This window comes from Notamacropus eugenii, chromosome 1 (genome assembly GCF_028372415.1).
Source record: "Notamacropus eugenii isolate mMacEug1 chromosome 1, mMacEug1.pri_v2, whole genome shotgun sequence".
NCBI classification, from domain to species: domain Eukaryota; kingdom Metazoa; phylum Chordata; class Mammalia; order Diprotodontia; family Macropodidae; genus Notamacropus; species Notamacropus eugenii.
The window spans coordinates 236,555,417-236,577,600 of NC_092872.1; the positions used below are offsets into that span (position 1 = coordinate 236,555,417).

The 22,184-nt window shown below is 47.8% G+C and overlaps 1 protein-coding gene across 33 annotated transcripts in view; it reads left to right on the plus strand.

Annotated features, from left to right (window-relative positions):
• The first annotated feature begins 10,402 nt into the window (after positions 1-10,402).
• CAMK2G (calcium/calmodulin dependent protein kinase II gamma) overlaps positions 10,403-22,184 on the plus strand; it is a 60,072-nt gene continuing 48,290 nt past the window's right edge. For 6 of the 33 annotated variants that reach the window (XR_011971502.1, XM_072628158.1, XM_072628159.1 and 3 more), the window contains exons 1-2: positions 10,407-10,636; positions 11,985-12,079. Coding sequence is in view for 28 of the 33 variants with exons in the window: in XM_072628158.1 (XP_072484259.1) it covers positions 10,572-10,636; positions 11,985-12,079 (160 nt within the window). In the remaining 5 variants the exon portion in view is untranslated. Of the gene's footprint in view, positions 10,637-11,262; positions 11,623-11,984; positions 12,080-22,184 lie in introns of those variants that run through there. The other 27 variants (XM_072628169.1, XM_072628176.1, XM_072628178.1 and 24 more) reach the window with 11 other exon arrangements.

Consider the following 22,184-nt stretch of genomic DNA (forward strand, 5'->3'; position numbering starts at 1 on the left):
TTTTTTAATATATAATTAATTAATTTTTAATTTTCAGCATTCATTTCCATAAGATTTTGAGTTTTAAATTTTCTTCCCCTTCCTCTCCTCCCCCCTCCCCAAGACAGCATGCAATCTGATATAGGCTCTACTTATACATTCATATGAAACGTATTTTCACATTAGTTATGATATAAATAAGAATAAGAACTAATGAGAGGCACCACAAGAAAGAAGAAACAAAACAAAGTAAGAAAAAAAAAGAAGAGCAAATAATATGTTTCCATCTACATTCAGACTCCAAAGTTCTTTCTCTGGATGTGGTTAGCATTTTCCTTCATGAGCTTTTTGGAATTGTCTTAGATCCTTGCACTTCTGAGAAGAGCTAAGTTTATTATTGCACAATGTGGCTATTACTTACTGTATACAGTGTTCTCTTGGTTCTGCCCATTTCACTCAGTGTCAGTTCACATAAGTCTTTCCAGGTTTTTCTGAAGTCTGCCGGCTCATTGTTTCTTATAGAATAATAGTATTCCATTACATTCATATACCACAACTTGTTCAGCCAATTGATGAATATCCCCTCAGTTTCCAATTCTTTGCTACCTCAAAAAGAGCTGCTATAAATATTTTGTACATGTGGGTCCTTTCCTTTACCTGTTTTTTTTTATTTATTTATTTGTTTTCAGTTTTCAACAATCACTTCCATCAGTCTTAAATTTTCTCCCTCTCTCTCCCTGAGATGACATGCAGTCTTATATGAGCTCTACACATACATTCTTATTAAACACATTTTCACATTAGTCATGTTGCATAGAAGAATTAAAATGAATGGGAGAAACCATGAGAAAAAACAAAACAAAACATAATACAAGAGAAAACAGTCTGCTTCATTCTGCATTGTGATTCCATAGTTCTTTCTCTGGATGTGGATGGCATTTTGCCTCTAGAGTCCTTTGGAAATGTTTTAGGTCCTTAAATTGCTCTGAAGAGCTAAGTCTATCAGAAACAGTCCTCGCACACTGTGGCTGTAACTATGTGTATGCAGTGTTCTCCTAGTTCTGCTCCTTTCACTCAGCATCAGTTCATATAAGTCCTTCCAGGCCTCTCTGAAGTCCTCCTGTTCATCATGTCTTATAGCACAATAATATTCCATTACATTCATATACTACAACTTGTTCAGTCATTCCCCAATTGATGGGCATTCCCGCAATTTCCATTTCTTAACCACCACAATGAGGGCTGCTATAAATATTTTTTGTACATGTGGGACCTTTTCCCATTTTTATGATCTCTTTGGGATACAGCCCTAGAAGTGATATTGCTGGGTCAAAGAGCATGCACAGTTTTATAGCCCTTTGGTCATAGTTCCAAACTGCTCTCCAGAATGGTTGGATCAGTTCATAACACAATGCGTTCATGTTCCAACTTCCCCACATGTTCTCCAACAACTATCATTTTTCTGTTTTGTCATGTTGGCCAATGTGATAGGTGTCATGTGGGACCTCAGAGTCATTGTGATTTGTATTTCTCTAATCAATAGTGATTTAGAGCATTTTTTCATATGACTAGAGATAATTTTAATTTCTTCCTCTGAAAACTACCTGTTTATATCCTTTGACCATTTATCAATCAGAGAATGATTTGTATTCTTATAAATTTGACTCAATTCTCCATACATTTTAGAAATTAGGCCTTTATCAGAGATACCGGCTGTAAAAATTGCTTCCCAGCTTTCTGTTTCCCTTCCACTCTTGGTTTCATTGGCTTTGCTTGTGCAAAACTTCCTACATTTATCTTAACATCATACAACAAGGTGCCTGAAACAGAACACAGCACTATGGCTGTGATTCTACCACAACAGAGTACAGTAGGATTATCTCCTCCCTCATTCTAAATCCTAGAATGACTATAAGAATACAGCATTGTCAAATTATAGATAGGTAGTATAGTAGACAGAATGCTAGACCTGGAGTCAGGAGCACCTGAGTACAAATCTGGCATCAGACATTTACTATCTGTGTGACCCTGGGTGGGTCACTTAACCTCTGTTTGAGTTCATTTCTTCATCTATAAACAGGGATAATAATATCTAAAAGGTAGTCCCAGGGTTGTTATGAGGATCAGATGAAATAGTAATTGTAAAATACAACACATAATGCCTGCAAGTGCTATATAAATGTTCATGATTATTATTAGTATTATTAATTGGAAGAGACCTTAGACAGCCCCTGGTCAAACTTAAAATTTAAAAATGAGTCAACAAATTCCCAGGGAAAGAATTAATTTATCCTACGTCACATAGTCAATAAATAGCAGAACTAGGGTTTAAACTCATATCTTTGGACTCCAAATCTGGTACAATTACATCTTCAGCATACTCTCTCCCTTAATGTAGCCTAAGATCCCATTAGTTAACTTTCATAGCCACCATATCATATTGTTCACTGATATCGAGATTATAGGCCACTACAACCTCCAGATCATTTTCAGATGAATTCTCTATTTGTACTCAGGAAGACAGATTTTTTTAACTCAGATGTAAAGTTTTACATTTATCCGTAATAAATTTCAAGTTATCAGATTCAGTTCAGTGTTTTTACTCCGCCAAGATCTTTTTAGATGTCCATGCTGTCATTCGTTCAAAGAATTAGCCATCAGCTTTGTGTCATCTGTAAAACTGATAAACATCCCTCTACCTTCTTTTTTAAATTATTTTTTTCAATTAATAAGCCTTCAGTTTCCCCCTCCCCCAGGGCAAAAGAAAGAACTCTGGTCAAATGAGTTATGCAAAAGCAAACAAAACAAATGTCCATATTGGCTATGCCGGAAATGGTAGGTCTCATATTTCATATTGATTCCCTCACCTCTTTTGAATAAGAAGTGTGATGTAGTGAAAAGCCTGGGTTCCACTAGTACCTCTGACCTATACTCATTCAGTGATCCTGGGCAAATCACTTAATTTCTCAGTGTCCTGGGTAACTCACTAAAAGTAATAAGCACTTATTAAGTGCCTACTATGTGCCAGACACTGTGCTAAGTGTTGGGGACACAAAGATAGGCAAAAATTTGTTCCCAACAGTTGCTCATCTGTATTGGTGGAGAGAATTTCAACACCAGGAGTTCTATACATGAATGAAATCACAGGCTGGGACAAAAATAAAATAAATATTCCTACCATAGCTGCTGTATTTCCCTATCACATTCCTACTCCTCATTCTATCACTCTCCTGTCACTTCGCTCTTCCTGTTATTCTCATTTACGCGATGGTTAACTGATGTAACGGAGAGAGTGCTGAGCTTGGAGTCAGGAAGACCTAAGTTCAAATCCAGCTTCAGACATTTACTGGCAGTGTGAACCCCAGGCAAGTCACTTAAACCTCTGTCTGCCTCAATTTCCTCATTTGTAAAACAGGGATAATAACAGCACTCGCTTCTCAGGACAAAAGTGAAAGACAAAATGAAATAGTATTTGTAAAGCACTCAGCACATTCCCTGGAAAATAAAAGGGGCCTATAAATGCTTTCACATACACACATATACCTCACTTTCTCATTACTTCCTATCACATTCACATCGCCCTTCTCTCATTCATACCTCTTTCCATTTGCTCTCATGGACTCATAGGGCTGGAGCTGAAAGGGGACATCATCTAGTCCAAGGGTTATTAACTTTCTAGGGTGATGGATCTCTTTTTGAAATGGGGGAATGAAGCATTTGGAAGTCATATGAGGACCATGAGCCCTTTCTATTTTGATGCATCAAATCAAATATACAGAATTACAAAGGAAGTCAATTATATTGAAATATATTTATTAACTTATAGCTGAGGAGGCCTAGAAAGGGCAATTTAAATGTGCAAGATCATATAAGTAGTAAGTAGCAGAGCCAGCATTTGAACCCAGGAACTCGGACTCCTAATCTAGGGCTCTGTCTCTCCACCCCAATTCCCATCTTTCTCACCTTCCATTCCTCCCCATCACAGACTTAGAGCTGGAAGGAGTCTCAGGGGTCATCAAGTTCACCCCATTCTTTTTACAGATGAGGAAACTGAGACTGAGATAGTCAGTAATTTACCCAAGGTCACACAGTAAGTTCTGAGGCAGGGTTAGAACTCAAGTCTTACTGAAGCCAAGTCTAGCACTCTGTCCACTATCCCTTGTACCACTCAATCACACGGGCTATTATTCACTCCACTCTGTCACACATACACCCATCCCTCTTATTTCCCAAATGAGCACCTGTCATCCCCAGGCACCCAGACCTGCCCCTGATCAGCCACTCTTCTCTCCTTCATCTAGGTCCTTCTCTAATCTAACTTCTGGGCTATGGCCACTAGATGGCTCTACACACCTGCTCCTCCTAATTGCTCCCAGTCCACAAGCTCAGTTTAAGAAGCCCAGTGGTCCAGCCTCAGACATAGCCTAAATACCTTCCCCCACTTGCCCGAAGCATCAAGCCTGTCTCCTCCCCTCACAGACTGGCTCTCTTCACTTCCAAATGCCTCAGTCCCTCCCTCCAGATACTCCAGTCCTTAACCCACATAGCTGACATTCATCTAGCGTCTCAAGGTTGACAAAGTCCTCCACAAACATGATCTCATTTGACCGCAGCTCCTTACCTGAATACCTCACTATTTCTCTCCCATCCTCCGAACGACTACATCCCTTCCTTTTTTTAGAAGTCCTCAGCCGCTAGTGTTCATTTCTTTATTATCTCTTGGTAAGGGGTCTTTAATACATCGTCACTCTTCCACCTGAATAAATCCTGACTGAATATCCCATGCCTCATATTTCAGTTACCCCACTTCCAAATATCTCATTCCTCTCCTGCCTCAGTAGCAAATATTTTTATCTCTAAAATGAGCAAAACTGGGATAACTGTCATTTTTAAGGAATTCAGAACTAGAGAGTAAAGTCCTCTCATCAAAGGGATATGGAGCAGTTTTCAGGGACATTTCTTAAATGAGACTAAACATTTTTATCTAGGGGACCTCCCCATCACCACACACATCTGCCCACCTGTGTGACTAGGCATGTCAGTTAACCTCCTGAGGCTTCAGTTTCTTCATTTGTAAAATAAAACATCGGACCATAAATCTAAATAAATGGTTCGGTCATCCATCTGTAACGTCCATGATCATTTGCTATCAGTCTGACTTTGCCTCAAGCCTATTGTGAGGGCCCAGCCTGACACTGAGTACCTTTATCATCTTTCAAGACTCACCTCAGCTTCTACATCCCAGAGGAAGCCTTCCTTGTTGACAGAGGTTAGCTTTGCTCTCCTCAAATTATCTTGTACGTTCTCATCCACGCCCAAGTGGTATGCCCTCTGGAGACAAGGAACAAAGGACAAAGACTGTATCATTTGACTCTCTATCCATCATGGTGCCTAGCATATCGTAGATGTTTAATAAATGTGTGTTTGAATTGAATTGAAAAGAATATGGCCCAGAGGATCTGTTGTGACTGTATTTCTGCCTGTGCAGATTGGATTCCATGAAGCTGCTATAAGCAATGACCTGTGAAGGACTGGTAGGTTATTATTTACATAGATCTTCCTTCTAATTGCTATAGTGTAGCAGGAAGTTGGATGGTGTGGGTTGAAGGATTCTATTTTCCAGCAAGACCACCTCAGTATCTGAGCTATTGGAGTACGTTTGGTTATGCATTGCTACTCATATCTCCCTCTACTCCTCACACACCATTTGGAAAATTGTTTTTGTTTAAATAATAACAGCTGCACTTACTGTCAAATGCCTTATTGTCAACTTAGAATTATCTCCAAAAATTGCTTTACCTGCAACTCTCCAGCTTCCCATTTTTCCTCTCTCCAGTCTCTCCTTCACTCAGTTGCCAAATTAATATTCCTAAAACATAGGTCTGAAGCTGTCAGCTCCCTGCTCAAACACCTCTGGTGGCTCACTGTTGCCTTTAGAACAAAATAGAAATCCCTCAGCCTAGCTTTCACTGAAAGCTCTCCACAGTCTGGCTCCTATCTCATTTACTATTACTGAGTTTCACACACTTAACATTCCAACCAAAATGGCCTACTAACTGCTCATGCACTCAATATTACATCTCCTTCTTCATCTTTTGTACATGTGTTGTTCTTCAGTGGTATCCAAGTCTTCATGACCCCATTTGGGGTTTTCTTGGCGAAGATCCTGGAGTGGTTTGCCAGTTCCTTCTCCAGTTCATATTACAGATGAGGAAACTGAGGCAAACAGGGTTAAGCGACTTGCCCAGGGTCACACAGCTAGTAGGTGTTTGAGGCCAGATTTGAACTCCAGTCTTCCTAACTCCAGGCCTGGTGCACTATTCACTATGCCACTTAGGGGCCCATCATAGCCTAGAATATGTTCTCCCCTAACCTCAACCCAGGGGTATGTTGCTGCCAGCTCTAATAGAGCCATTGTTAAATTTTCAGCTTGAGCATTTACACCTTGGAAATCAGCAAATGATACAATTCAAGAAGTGATTTATTGTTATGCTGATTGTCTAGACTTAAGAAAGTGATGAGGAAAATATTAATAATGCAGATTAAATTTAAGAATGTATCGAGTTTACACTCCCCCCCATCCCCAACAGAGCCATTTGTTAAGCATTTACCAGCACACCCCTTTCTCAACCTCTTGGACTCCCTGGTGTCCTTCAAGGCTCAGCCCTGTGGCTACCTACCTCCTACACCAAGCCTTTTCTGACCAGTAGTTAGTGGGGTTTTTGTGAAATTAACTTGCACATACCTTATATATATTTACCTGCATATTTGTATTTCTCTAGTATATATAAGCTCCTTGAGGGCAGTGAAAGGCACATTTGTCTTCATCTCCCTAGGGTCTAGCACACAGCTCTTGGCACTTAGTACTTGCTATAAACATTGAGTTGAGCTCTTCTGTCTCCTCTCTCCTTCATCTTTCTACATCTTTCATAGCAAGGGAATGGAGAAAACACTGGACCAGCAATCAGTGTCTTTAGATTTGAGTCTGGGCTGAACCACTGGGGTGTGTAGGACTCAGGCTAGCCATGGAAACCATGAGTCTTTGCCTCCTTAGGAGGCACCAGCTCTCCAAGATTTCCACCTATTTCACTACTTTGATGTGCAAGAACCAGCCTTTATCAGTTCCCATCTGAATTGCCTCGCACCTGCATCTTTGTTTTCCCTTTATTTCATGTCAATAAATTTAAAACTTTCAGGATCAGCTCCTAGGGGACAGGGACTAAGGCATTTTAATCTAGAATTAAAAATTGATGACAATTGATGGTGGATTGCTTAGTCGGGGCACTCGCTTAGGGTGTAGTGGAAAGAGCATGGTGGTTGGAGCCAGAAGACCTTGTTTCAAGTTTGGGTTCCACCAGTATTTGATTAAGTCATATATCCACTCTGAGCCTCAGTTTCCTCATCTATAAAATGTGGATCATAATCCTGACCTCCTTCCAGGGCTGTTGTGAAGATTAGATAAAATCATCATATATGTAAAATATTTTGTAACTGTAATTTACCACAAAACTATGGCTATTCCCCTGAATAAACATATCCTGAGCTGAGACCGGGTGCTGGGTTCATCTATCTAACTAATGAATGCATAGTAATTGGAAAAAAAAAACCTTGAAACACCTTTAGCTTTAGTCTCTCTTCCCTCCTCACAAACTCCTTTAGGATTTGTGCCCCCCCCCCCATAAAGGCACCTGGATGTCACTCTGATGTCTTAAGATAGGAAGTGGCTTTGACTCCCCAACAACGGCACTTCCGGTTGCCTTAGGCAAGGGTGGAGTGGGGTTTTATTGTCCCTCACCTTTGTCCCAAACCCTGCCCTCTGATCACTAGGGTTTTCTTCTCCATTCCCTTCTTCCTTCTCACCAATCCAGGGACCATCTAAACCAGTTGATCTCTGACTATTTCTGGCTAATAAGTCGTTCCTAAGGCCCTTTGTAATTCAGTTCCCTCATTTTACACAGGAGGAAATTAAGGTTCAGACAGTGAAATGGGGGGGGGGGGGCTGGTACAACAGATTGAAACTGTGACTCTGAAGATATATATAGTTTCAAATCCAATCTGACTTGGCCTCTATTTGAAAGCCTGATGTATAGAAAGCTGGCCTTGGAGTCAGGAAGACCTGGGTTCAATTCCCCCTCCTCTGACACCTATAAACTGTGTGGCCTTGGGCATATCACTTAATTTCTCTGCATTATGGGCAGCTCTTTAAAACTATAAATCATAGTTCAGCTAGGTGGTGAAGTGGATAAAGCACCAGCCTTGGTCATTTACTAGCTGTGTGACCCTGGGCAAGTCACTTGATCCCCACTGCATCCCCCAAACAAACAAAACTCTAGGTTTCTTGTACTGGTAGAAATAGGTTCACCTATACCAACGAAATCAGAGATCCCATCCCTACCGATAAATACAGTGCCCTGGTGGCAGCGTCACAGCTATAATTCAGATCTTTTGACTCCCCCAGTTCAACAAAGTCCTCCCCCTCCCCCACCACTTCATGCTCTTATCAGCAGTTCTGTGATAAAAGTGTCCACCTTTTCCCCTCCCAGCCTCCCCAGGCTAGACCTGGAAATGAGACTATGGTGATGGATTCTCTCTACCGGCTCCCTGGAGGAGCCCGACTGATAACTGGATGAAACCCAGCTCAGCCGAGTCCCAGTGGGTGTCCTGGTGTAATCAAGTCTGTTCAGCCGCAGTGAGAGTGAGAGCACACTGCAGCCCTGCTCAGCTGTCTCCGGCCCCAAGCCTAGGTGAGCATGCAGCTGTCTGGGCAGGTCTGGAACCTGCCTGGCCAGTTCTTGCTCCGGGACAGCTATGCCCCTGTGCCCTGCTTACGAGCCCCCTCCCCCCCCCATGGAGGTAGGGGAAACCTTCGGGAAGGAAGAAAAGCAAAGCAGTTGGTATGTTTCTCACGAGCTGGAAGGAGGAGGAGGTACCCTGGGATCTGGCCAAAGGAGGATGGAAATGCTAATCCTTCCCTTTTACCTGCTCTTCCAGGCCAGATACACCCCAGAGGCTCAACTCTCCTACCTTCTCATCTCTCTCTTTAGTGTCTGTCACCAAGCTGGGTAGAGAGGGGTCATTCATCTGTCTTTGAGGTTTGGGTGATGTTTCTTCCTATCCATGGAAGGTAAGGTATTTCACTTGGTTCTGGTCAAATTTGAATTAAACATGGGTTCTGGAGACAGAGTCAGGAGAGGCTGGGTTTGAAATCCAGCTCTGTCACCTCAACAAACAACACCAATGTACTTTATGTTCTGCAAAGCATTTTACATAATTTCATTTGATCCTCACAACAATCCGGTGATGTAAGTGCTATGGTTATCTTCCTTTTACAAACAAGGAACTTAACTCAGTGATTAGGTGACTGGCCCAGGGTCACCCAGCTAATAAACATCTAAGGGAGTTTCAAACTCTGGTCTTCCGGACTCAAGGTTTAACCCTCTCCAAAGTTATTTTATTCACCTTCTCAGGGCTTCAGTTTCCTCCTCCAAATGAGGAAGGTTTGGCCAGATGAGCTCTAAAGTTGGCTCTAACATCCTGCCACTCTGGGGTGTTCCTAGCTAATCCTAAACTTGGTTTTGAGTTGGTGTCATCTCCTTGAGCCAAGAACTGCTTGCTGCCTTAGATCTGTTTCTTGGCAGGTTCCTAAGCTTGAGTTCTCATCCATTATGCTATCTGAAGATCATATGATTGCCTTAAAGCTGAAGGGGATCTTGAGTCATCTAGCACAATCTCATTTTACAGGTTAGGAAACTGAGGTTAAGAAAAGGCAAAGAAGGAAGTGGTAGAGACAGAATTAGAACTCAGGTCCTCTGCCTCCAACTGCAGTAGCCCTCTTTCCACATAAGATCATGGTTTTTAGAGCTAAAAGGAACCTGAGACGTTATGTAGTCGAATAAGAAACCGAGGCCCAGAGAGAACAGACTCTCTTGAATGTCAGGGCTGGGATTCTGTACTAGGTCTTTCTTCTGCATCCCTGGCGGTGCAGGGGCCCTATTTGGAGAGAGACGGGACCCTCTGTGCATCTGCCCATCTGCCCGAAGGGGCTAGGTTTGGGGGCCCCCCGGGGGGGGGGGTCTGTTTAGGAGTCACTGTCTAGGGCCCTGTGTCAAGGCCTCCGTCACAGAGGCATGGGCCGGCAGCTCTCTGTCTCCACCCCCACCCCTCCATGCCGGACTCCTCGGTGCTGCCCAGACCCCTGAGAAGGACACTGGGGTCACCCTCCCTTCCGCTTCTCGGGACCTTGACCGTGGGGCGGCTGCTGGGTCAGTGCAGGCCCCCGCCCTGCATCCTTCCGTCCCGGGCCGCCCCCTCCCCGCCCCGGGTCGTGGGTCCTCGGGTGCCCGGGCTGGGCAGGCGGCTGGCCGGCCGGGGCGGGCCGGGGCGGGGCGCCCGTGAGAAGCCCCTCCCCGGGGGCGGGCGGGCCGGGCTGGGGGCGGGCAGCGGGGGTGTCCCTCCCCGCCTCGCTCCCCGGTAAAGTCTCGCGGTGCTGCTGGGCTCAGCCCCGTCTCCTCCTCCTGCTCCCCCTCGGCCGGGCGGCGGTGACTGTGCACTGAGATCGGAGCGGGCAGCGCAGCCGTGCCCGCCCCGCCAGCATGGCCACCACCGCCCCCTGCACCCGCTTCACCGACGACTACCAGCTCTACGAAGAGCTCGGCAAGTACGGCCCGGACTTCCCCCGCCCCGGGCGCTCCTGCGGCTCCTCCCCCCGCCCCCCGCCCCGCACCGGCCCCGCTGCAGCCCGGCGGTGCGGCGCCCCTTCCCCGCGCGGCGCCCCCGGCCCCTCCCCGGCCGGCTCCGGCCACTGCGGCCGGAGCGGAGCCTCGCGCTGCATGCGGCCGACTGCAGCCCCCCGGCCGCTGCCGGGCTCCCCCGGCCACGCCCCCGGCCCGCTCCGGCCCCTCGGGCTCTCCGACCTTGGTCACACCCTGTCCGAGCCGGACCCCGCGGCCGGTGCCCGGGTCGGGGGGCTGCCCCGGCGCCCGGCCCCGCCCCCGGCTTCCCGGATCCCGACCCCGCCGCTGGGCGCTGCTGCAGCCCCCCCTTCCTTCCCGCCCCCCCCCTCCCTGCAGTGGTCCCGGGAGCCGCGCGCCGCAGCCGCAGCATCCCCCTCCCCTCCGCACGGCACCGAGCAGCGCCGGCCGCTGCTGCAGCCCCAGACTCCCCTCCCCGCCCCCCCAACCTGGCCACTGCAGCCCCCGCCCTGCCCCCCAGCCTGTACACCCAGCCGGGGGGAGCTGGGCATCGAGAGCTGGAGGGCTGACTCGGGAGGGGGGGGGGGGGCGGGAGGGGAAAGGGAGAAGGAAGGGAGAGACTTTGCAGCCCTGCCCTTGACAGCTGGGGCTCCTGCCCCCCTCCCCAGGGCTCTCCTTCCCTTTCCCTGCTGCTCGCCTAGACTGGAGGCTGTTCTTTTTGTGGGATGTGGTGGGACCCCAAGGCTCTGAGCGGCCGTGGGCTTCTCGCTCCTCCCCTGATGCTAAAGCTTTATTCCTCCCATGGATGAGGGAGATGATGCCTTCTTTAGGGAGTTCTACCTCCCAAATTTCCTGTGGTTCCCAAGTATGAGTGCTATGAGTAGGAGAGGGTACCTTTGCCCCTCACTCTTCACTTCTCCCCTGGAATGCAGGGTAGCTCTGAATGCATCAGGTGTGTGATAGGAACATTTCCCACCAATCCCACACCTGTGAGCCTGAAGTCTGAGTTGTTTCTTTGTCCCAGGGTCAGATAAAGGGACAGGGTGGAGGGAAATATCTTTTTATCATAAGTCTAAATCATGTTGCTTTTTTCATGAATGCTTAGGTGGCAGTGCCATTAGATGGGGGGGGGGTCAACCTGTTCTAGGGTTGGGGGAGTCACTGTCAGGAGTGAATGACTGTGGTTATAGGTGGGGGTCATTCTGATCTAGAATCTGGGAATGGAGGACAATTCATGTGGTTGTGAGATCAGGTATAAATATTTATCACTCTACTCGGGTCTTTGTCCCAGTTCTTGCTCTCCTCTCTTTCTAGGGGGGCTTTCTCTGTGGTCCGAAGATGTGTTAAGAAAACCTCCACTCAGGAGTATGCAGCAAAAATTATTAACACCAAGAAGCTATCAGCCCGAGGTGAGTGTGGATGGATGAAAACTCCTTGAAGGCAAGATTCATGCACTTCTGTCTGTATATCCCAGCACAGTGTGAGGCACATAGTATGTCCCTAATAAATACTTGTAACTTGGTTGATCTTGATCTTTATCCCCTGACAGAGTGAGATGTCTGGACTCATGCATTTAATGGTGGGGCAGAAGTTGGTGGTACTAAGAGGAGATTATTGGAACTTGGAATAGATGTGACTTTCAGGGGAACTGGTACAGAGAGCTACTCTGTCTAGGCAGGAGAGGCCCAGGGGCCTTTGGGATGGAAGAGATGGTGGGTTGTTCTCACAAGGATGACTGGGGTAGCTGAAGACTCTGACAAATGGGGACTTTGGTCCCTTGAGGTGGAGAAAGAGTGGCATTAACTGCCAGTTTTGCTGGAGAAATGTAGTTTCATGTAGCGCAAAGCAGCAATCCCCTAATTTGGTGAATGTGAGGAAAGGTCCCACCTGAGATGGATTTGTTGAAGTCAAAGGCAGCGAATGAGCGAATGTAGAGTTGTCCTATCCACACACAATCCTTCCCCCTCCCAACTTGTGCTTGGGTTGGAACTGCAGTAAATGAGAAGCCTGGATGGTTGCTTGCCTCCCCCTGCCCACCAGGCAGCCAAATAGACTCCCAAGGGGAAAAAAATCTGTAAACATCAGGGGAGGCTGGTATTGGCGAGGACTCTTCGGGAACAAATCCTGCCAGATGAACTGGATTGCTTTTTTTTGATCAAATTACCAAGTTAGTGATGCAGACGCAGATGCAATCTCTCCTGGGCGGAGGTTGGTTGCTTCATGAACATGAGAAAGAGAATGCACCTGATGCCCTGGGTCAGAGGGGTTGCAGCTGTCCAAAGCAGGGGGCCTGACTTCAAAGGCCAGAGAAGACAAGGTCTAATTGTTGTTTCTCTCCCCTGAACAGTTCCACCTCTAATCTCACCTTCGGGATATACCAACTTCCTGGCATCAGACTTGTGTGGCCATCCAAGTATGAGTGATTGGTACATGAATAGATACAGTGAAGGAGTGGATGGGGTGTGATGAGGACTTCAGTATATAGCTGTGAGGCAGGAGAAGTAGAGGAGGGTGCTCTGAATTATATAAGGCACCACAGGAATGGCACCCCAAATGGGCTGCATAGAGGGGTTCTAGTGCAAAGAATACTTGGGCTTGTGCTTGAGAGATCTGAGTTCAAATCTTGGTGCTGACACTTGGTTATACAACTGAGGGGAAGTCACTCAACTTCCTCTAAGTCTCATCTGTAAAATAGGAACGATAATGCTGTAGTGACCTAGCTCATCAGACTGTTGCAAGGCTCACGAGTACAGAAGGGACTTTGTAAGCCTTAAAGCACCACATCAGGATGAGTAATTGCTATCCTAGGGAATGGGGAGCTCTGAGATTGCCTGAGTAGAATTGTAAGCTCTTTGAGGGCAGGATGGTTTCATTGTTGCCTTTGTACCCCCAGTGTTGTCAGCATCCCAGGGCTGTGAGAAACAGAAAAAGGAATGTTCTTGGACTCAGTTAATTCTAAGGAAGCACAGAGCTTCCTCGGGGCTTGCAGCAGGGACAGTTTGCCTTCTAGTGGTGGGGTTCTGTAGAAGGGAATGGTCCTCGGGTGTGGGGTTTGTCAGGCTCTCTTGTTCACATCCCATATTCCATCCCTTTCTTGGCCCTGAGCATCTGCTACCAAGTTCACTTGTTCATTGGTTTCTTTTCTGTTTGGGCATCTTGGCTCCAGGGTGATGGTTGCCATAGAAACATGTGGGTGGCCAGGGTGCCCTCCTACCCTCCATCGGGGCAGTGTGGGCTGGGATAGGAACACTGTTTCATTCCTCTCCCCTCCCCCTTTCCTCCCCCTGCAGACACTCTCTGTCCTGGGAATGGATACATCACTCACTAGAAACCCACAGCAAAGTCCTAGCGCCCTCAGAAATGGGACCCTGGTGTCTGGTGTCTCCAGTTGATGATGCAATGTCCCTCTCTCCTCTTGACAGTGCCCTCTTCTTGTCCAGGAGCTGGGGAAGGGAAGGACAGCCAGGAGTTGAGTGTTATGCTGATAGATCTGATTTGGGGGAGCTCTCTTTCACCTGATTTGGAATGGAGTTTCATCCCTTTTCTCCCTCTCCATCCCCACCCCCAGCTGCCCTGAGGTGGTAGAGGAATGTCTCTTTCTGGTCCCTTGCCTCTTTCCTCTTTATCTCTTATAAACTGTGCTAAACCAGTACTTTCACCCCTAAGCCCTGGGGACTCAAGCCAGAATACATTTTGAACCAGGCTTTATTTTTTTCCCCCCTTAGAAAAAGAGGTAGTTTCTGTAGGAATGTGAGCTAGGGTACCATGTTGTTCTCTCTTGAGACTGTCATGCCCAGATGGGGACTATGCCCTGGAGGTGTGAGTGTGCCAAGAATCTGTGGAGCAGAAGAATTTAGAGAACCAGTCCATTATGATTGGCACAGATGCCAAGAGGGAGGATATCCTGACTAGGAACTTAGGGAGGAAGGGATGTTCATTGGGTAGTTCCAGTGGAATATGGAGTAGTTGGGATATTGAGGGATGGGGGGGATATAGCATAGCATAAGAGGAGGCTATATTTTAGGGTAATAGTTCTATGGAAATGTTTATTGGGTAGAGGAAGGGAGAGGGCAGGGTGGGATAGAGTCCCTTGAGTGAAGATTGGGATGAGTGCCATGTTGTGCTCTTGCCCCACAGAGCCCGGGAGTAAAGGCTGTGGTTATCCTGCAGCCTCTCGGCTTACGCTGTATATTTTATAAAGGTACTGGAGCAGCTAGGGCTGGATTTCACCTCTTCACTGTTTGCCTGGGGCTAAACAGGTGTTGGATTTCGGTGCCTGGGCCATGGTGGGCATGCAGGTAGAGTGGGGGCTTGAGGAGCCATTCTGAGGGTAGGGGGGGGTCTGAAATTGGTTGCTGTATCACCCAGATTTCCTTGTCTTTTTTTTCCTTCCTTTTCCACTTCTGTTTGCAGTGCAACTGACCCTAGGAAGATGGAGAAGGTATCGAAGTCCAGTCAGGAGCCTATAGTAGTCAGTTTGGTTAGGTGACTAGAAAGATAGTCTCTGAGTCAGACAGTCAGGGGAGAGTCTCACCTCTGAATACCTCCTAGCTGGGTGACTTAACCTTTCAGTGTCCTGGGCCACTCTAAGATGCTGAATTAGAAAGCTGGTGCTGAACTTTATTGGGACAGAGAGTTTCTGTACTGGGAATTCCTTGTATCGATTAAAATCACAGGTCTGGACAAAAAAAAAAATGTACAAGGTATTATTAGTTGTTAGGAATTCAAGAGAGCAGCCTCTAGAGTCCTTCCTAGCCCTAAATCTAAGGTTTTAGGATTTCTTCTGGGCACATAGAACTTGGTGGCTTGGGCAAGAGGAATTAGACAAACCATAGGTTCTTTGAATCCATGCATATGTGTGGATGAGTCTGCCTGATGTGATGATGATGAGTCCTAGATATGACTCCTAAGAACCTCATTCATATCTTAGCTCTTAATTATTACTTGTATGACCTTGGGAAATTCTTGTCTTCTTGCTGGGCCAATTTCCCTTATTTAGTAGATGAGAAGTTTGGACCAGGGAGTTAAAATATTCTTACTAGTATTTTTTTTTTTTGGTCTGAACCCTTGATTTCCTTCAACTCTGATATTCTCTGATCCTGTAATCAGGAGTTAGGACCCTTCTGTCTCCTTTTGACCTCAGAGGCTTGTCACAGATTAGTTTGGTGGTAGAAAGTGGAGTCTATGTGGGCTGTCCACTGACAGGTATATGAAGTTCCTGGCCTTTATAGAGATGGACAAATTTGGAGTTGAGCACTTCCTAATTTGATCCTATAACACAAGGGAAGGTGTCTTATCCAGCTGTTTGACTAAAGAAGGGGTTTAAAGCTAGGCCCCATGATGGAGGGCCGGTAGGATGGAATTGGACCCTCACCCCTTTGGGGCAAGCATGAAGCTACCACCATCTCTGATACCTTTCCCAGGAGGAGTGTAATAACCCCAGACTGCAGGATAGCTTTGAAAGTTACATGAGGAATTTATTATATACTTTAAAAGAAGAATGAGCAGTACATAATAGAGATCTGAAATTTAATGTACGATTCACTTCTGTTCTTCCCTGTCTGTGGCAATGCACATTTTTTTTGGTGTTTGGGATAAAAATTTAAAAAACAAAAAGCAGATTACAGGCAGCTCCTGAGAGGTCATCTAACCTGAAGGTGAGGCAAGAAGACGAATGCTGTCTTTGCTCTCTGGCCTCCAGTCCAGTTGTGGTTTGTAGGGAGCACATGGGATTCTTCCCCATCTCTCTAGCCCTGCTATGCTGGGGCAGCTGTGGAGGGGGGTACCCCAGCAGTGGCAGTGAGAAGTGTTCCTGTCCTGTACAGCCAGACAGAGCCTTGGCCTCACCTGCTACTCTGCCATCTTTGCCAGCCTGAATATCTGTCACTGGGGGTAGGCTGTGGTGGGCCAGCTTATGTGTGTGTGTGTGAGTGTGGATCAATCTGTGATTGTACGCTCAGGCCTGTGCCCCCATTTTGGTCTGCCCGTCACTGTTTAAGGCGGGGATGGGCCAGTTGTGGTGTGTTGGCTACAAGAAGGGATGAGACTCTCTGCACTGGCCCAGCTGGCCCTTGGGCTTGAAAGAGGATCTGTCTGGGTGGTGCCAGCAAAAAGTCTCCACCCCCTTCAAGTTGGCCTGAGTAGCCCCCATGACATTTGCGTCTCTTGTGGATCTCTGGGAACTATTTTCCCGCTGAGGATGGGGGTGGGGGGTGGGGAGAGCAGGAGTATAGAGGGGAGAAAAGAGAGAAGTTTGTGATATACTTGAAAGACTGGGAAATTGGGGGACAGGGATGTGTGATCCCTGACGCTGTGTTCAAAATAAGGCTTTGATATTGGAGGAGAAAGTGGTAGGTCAAAGAGTCTGACCCCACTGGTCCTTTTGTGTTTCTGGGGATGGAAAATACCATAATCTGGAGGATCTTCCCCTGGACTTTATCAGTTCTGCTTTGCTGTACCTTGTTCTGGTGAGTTAGGCATGTTCTGGAGAAGTCTATCTCATTGGGTTGAGATACAGTGCATTAAAGTAGGATAGGGCAAAATCTGGGACCAGTACATGCTGGTCCTAATCCCTTCTCCCTTTTCCCCATCTTAGAGTGTCCTAGAACCCTTTCTGGTATTTATTGATATAGCCTAGTAAGTTACCATTTGAGTCCTAGGGAGGAGTGGTGTGGGTAAGAGTTAGTGTCTTGAAGTGCCATACTGGACTTTGCTCTGATTGCCCATCACAGTGTGTCCATTGAAAGGGATAGGCTGAGCCTTGGGGCCCTGCACTGAAACCTTAGAGGTAAGTAACCAGCCTGATTCTTCTGCTGAGGCTAAAGACAGATGGGCAGGGATTTGCTTGTGTTAGGGGTAAGAGTCGATGCAGGATGTACCTGCCAGCACCCCCTCACCCTCACCCAGTCTTTTCCGGAGGGCTCTGGCAGACACACGGGTGCCTGGTGCTCTGGGTGCCAGAGAAACTGGTGACAGCAGCAGCTTGGCACTTTGCACCTTTTAAAGTACCTCTCAGCAGAGGGCCTTTGCTATCTGTCCACAACCAGAGAGGGCTGCTTCACCTGAGCACCGAGAGCTTTCTTTGGCCAGGTACTTGTCTTGCCGGGGCCTAGAGCCTAGCACTCAGCTCCTCAGCCCAGTATTTCCCTCCCCTCTCCACCACCCAACTACAGGCTCCTGTGTAGGTATGTTGTCCCTCAGCTCAAATAGTGTCTTACTGTCCCATCCCTGGCATCCCATTATCCATCTATGCCTGGAGGTCTGACCACAATGATGGAGCAAACCCTTCTTTCCTTCCCAAGGGTCCCTTCTGTCTTCTGGTCTAGACTAGGCTCTGGGCCTGGAGTTCTCAGTTCCTCCTACTTCCTAAATTCCCCTTCATACCCCTGGGCCCCTATTACTCAAAGCCTCTCCTTGCTCCCCTCTTCTGGATCCTTTCCCCTCCCCCTCTGCATGCTGCTGGCCTGGGAGGAGTTATTTTTAGGGTTGCCTTCCTGGGATGCTTTTACTTGGGGCGGGCTGGTTAGTGTGAAGGAAATGTTACCCAAGCAGGCAGCGAAAACTCTTGACACCAGAATCCCCTGGCTTAGGAACCTGGGCACTGACCCTGCCCTTGCCCCTGAAGGGCTAGTACCCTCTAGGGGCAGTTGGCATGAGGTCATCCCCCATAACACTGAGTGGTGCCTAAAGGCAGGGCCTTCTGTTCCCTGGGGGCAGATAATGGGTCAGCAGAGATTTTCTCTGACCTAAAAGCTAGTTTGGGACTCTTCTAGCTACAGGAATGCTCCTTGGGAGTGCCTTCATTCTCTCATTTGGTACAAGTCTTCTCTAGTTAAATGTGCCAGGAGTTGGGGCTAAAGAGTAGAAAGAAAAACCTCTGATTCTTGGAGGGAGAGAGAGGACCCTACGCATCCCCCCACTTCTGTTCAGTCAGTCAGTATGTGATGGAAGAAAGTTGGACTTGGGAATCCGGAAGACCTGGGTTCCAATCCCACATGAGACTCTTACACCGTGACCTTATACAGATCATTTAATCTCTTCAAGGAGACTTGGACTGACCTGTTAAGTTGGCGCTGTCCTGGTGCAGAGAGAAAAGCATTGAATTTGAAATTAAGGGAACTGGGTTAGAGTCTCCATTTTGCTAATTTCTGACTTGTTTGACCTAGAGAAAGCATTTCACCTCTGTGGGCCTCGGTTTCCTAACCTGTAAAATGAGGCAGGATGGGCGTCAGACTCAGACCAGATATCCTGAGCTAAATCAGTGCTCCTCTCATTTTCATAGATGGCTTAGGCTGTCCATTTGTGGATAGAGTTTCCACACTGGGAGTTTTCCCAGCACTGATGAAGTCACAGACCCTTACCAGACACTTGTGCAGCATACCAACTATATCCTAAGTGCTGTGGGGAATAGAAAAGGAACAGGAGACATTAGACTACTGGTAGACTCTTTGTGCCTCACAGGAACTGACTGTGATGATGAAAAGGATGTCACAGCACTGGAGTGGGGAGTGATGAGGAGGGGATATATTGTGGTGGGGAGAGCTATCGGATTAAGCCTTGTGATTCCCTCTTGCTCAGTGCCCAGGAGCAGTGGGCTGCTTACAAGCTGCCGGGAAAGCTGGATTAAGACACTGGGCCCCCGTGAAACACTGGTTCCTGCCCTCCAGAGCAGTGTGTTGGAGGGGGTTGGGCTTGGGAGAGAGGATGGGTGGTACTCTTAAAGGGAGCTGAAGTAGATTGATGATTCTGGAAGTGACCTCAGCAATGCCTGGATCTTGTGAATGCTCAAGGGCCCAGCACTCAGCACTGAATCATGGCATGCTGCTTACGTAGCCCCCATGGCCATTGAGAGGGCAGGAGAGAAATTCTTTTAGTGATCTACATTGACCCCCTCTCAGCCATGGAATTGGGGACAGCCTGTGGATGGTCACATAGGAAGTCAAGGGCAGAGTTGCAAGTAGAACTCGGAATTCTGATCCCCAAGCTGAGACTGAGGAAGTTGGTACCCCCTATCAGGGAGGCTCAGAATCTGCTTGAAGAGAGGGTGATGGCTGTTGCTGAGGGGTGTGGTTCAGGGGCCCACCTTGTTTTTTTCCTTTTGCCTACCTGGGGAAAGAACAGAGCTACTCCCATTTATACAGCTCTTTAAGGTTTCCATTGTGTTGTGAGTTGGTTAGTGTGCACGTTGTCCCCTTTTTTCAGAAGGACAAACTGAGGGTGAGGGGTTCACCAGTTTGCCTGGAGTCAGCCACAGTAAGTGGCTAAGCCAGGATCATAGGATTGTAGATCCAGAACTAGAGGGTACCAAGTCCAGCCCCCTCATTCTCCAGATAAGGAGACTAAATCATAAAGGGGTTATTTGACTTGTCCAAGGTCATGGAAGTAAGTAAGCGGCTAGGTGTCTCAGTGGAGAGAACCCTGGGCCTGAAGTCAAAAGGACCTGAGTTCAAATGGAGCTTCAGACACTTAGCTGCTGTTTGACCCTGAGCAAGTAACTTACCCTCTGCTGCCTCAGTTTTGTCCTCTGTAAAATGAGATAATAATAACCTCTACCTCCCCAGGGTTATGAGGATCAAATGAGACAGTCTTTGTAAAGTGCCCTGCATATGTTGGAGCTTAATAAATGCTTGTTCCATCCTTCATAGGATCAGAAATGGAAGGGACCCCACAGGTCATCTAGTCTACTCCCCTCATTTTACAGAGGGGGAAACTGAGGCAGCAGAGGTTAAGTTTCTCACTCAGGGCCCCATGTCCATAGTTGAGGACTTGGACCCAGCCTTGCTGATTCCAAGTGCTATTTCTAATACAAGGGCTACCTTTGGGTAGAGAGCTGGCTGCTTGGAGGACAGAGTTGTTCCTTCTCTACGTAACACCCTAACCCCTTCCTGATCTGCCAGGCGCTTCCTGGGCCTTCTCTACAGACTGTGTGAGCAGCAGGTTGTTAGGGAGGGATGGTAGAATAGCCAGCCCCATGATCCTTGGTGTTTCTGGAGCAGATTGATGAGGGAAAGGGGTGGATCCCCAGCTCGCCCTTTTCCCCAGAGCTTGAACTTGAACCTGGGATTGGCTTAAGGCAGGGATTTGCCCTTGGATCTTTAGGAGGGGTGTGTGTAGGTGCTCAACATATACAGAAAGCAGAAGCTGCTGCTGTGGTTCTTGAGGGGAGAGGTAGAGGGGACAGTGGGGCTGTGGTCGGAGCTGGGCTGGAAGGCCGGCCAGCCACGGGTCCCTACCCATGGCAGTAATACACAGGCAGCAGGAAGCAGCCTTCTGCAGAAGCGGGAAGTGGCTGGTTTTTGAACAGGAAGGGGGTGGGGGTGGGGTTTGGGCTGTGTCAGGGGGGCGGGGTCCTAGAGCCTGGATTGGGGGGAGCCCAAGAGTGTAGGACTGTCCTGGCCCCTAGAAGGGCAAGTTCTTTCCTTTGAGACATCGATGGGAAGGAGGGTAGGATGGGAAGGGATCTGACTGACGGAAGTGGAGTATTCACAATGACCCTTGGACTGTGAGCAACAGTGACGGTTCCTTGTATCCCATCCAAATGGACAAAATGCTGCCCACTGCCCCCAACTCCTACTGGAGAGAGGGGAGTCATGGGTGATGGCCAAGGTAGCTTTGGAGCAAAAGGCTGGCTGGGTTTTTTACCCACCATCACTGGTTCCTGAAATGCAGCTGCAGCTGGGGTGGAGCCCTTAGCTCCTTCCCGGCCACAGAAGCAGCCCTGGGGGGGGGGGTTGCCTAGGGACAGGAAGTATAGAGGGGTTGGGGGGTGGGGGGGAGACAGGAGATAACAGCTGGAGTTGCTGGAGAGATGGCTGGGCTTCTGCAGGGTATAGAGGTAGCAAGTGTGTGGTAGTCAGAAACCACACGGCTCATTGAGCATCAAGCATCCTGCCGCATGCCATGATGTTGCCATCCAAGGGACTGAGGAAGCCGAACCATCCCAGCAGGCATCTGGGCTTCCTGGGGGCTGAGGACAAGAGGGGATTTCACATCCCAGCAGAGCAGCCCCCGCTGCTGAAAGAATCTTCTGCCCACAAACTTCTGACATGGGGCCTTGGGGTTTTCCCCCACCCAAAATGTGGAGGAAGAAGCCCCAGTCATGGTGGAATGTAGACGGAGGTTGGGGGTAGTCTTTAGAGAAAGCCTTTGGTTTGGGTTAGAGTCCTTGCTCTCTCATGTTAGAGGCCTCTGCAGGAGGCAGGGGGTATCTGCCAGTCGCTGCCCAGGTTTGAGGTCAAGGCTGGCTAGTCCCAACCCTCCTTTGCTTAGGCCTCTGGCCCATGTTTTACGCCACACTTCAACTACCCTTCTAAGCTCTTGCCCAAGGTTCAGGGGATTGCACCACTTGTGAGTGCCCTGCCTGCTCCAGTTACCTTGTCTTTGTTTCTCTGTGTACATGTATCTCCATCAGAACGTAAACATGCTGAGGGCAGTGGTCGTCTCATTTTTGTCTTTATCCCCAGTGCCTGGCATGGTGCCTTGTACATTTGACAAGATGTTGGTTGGATTGAATTT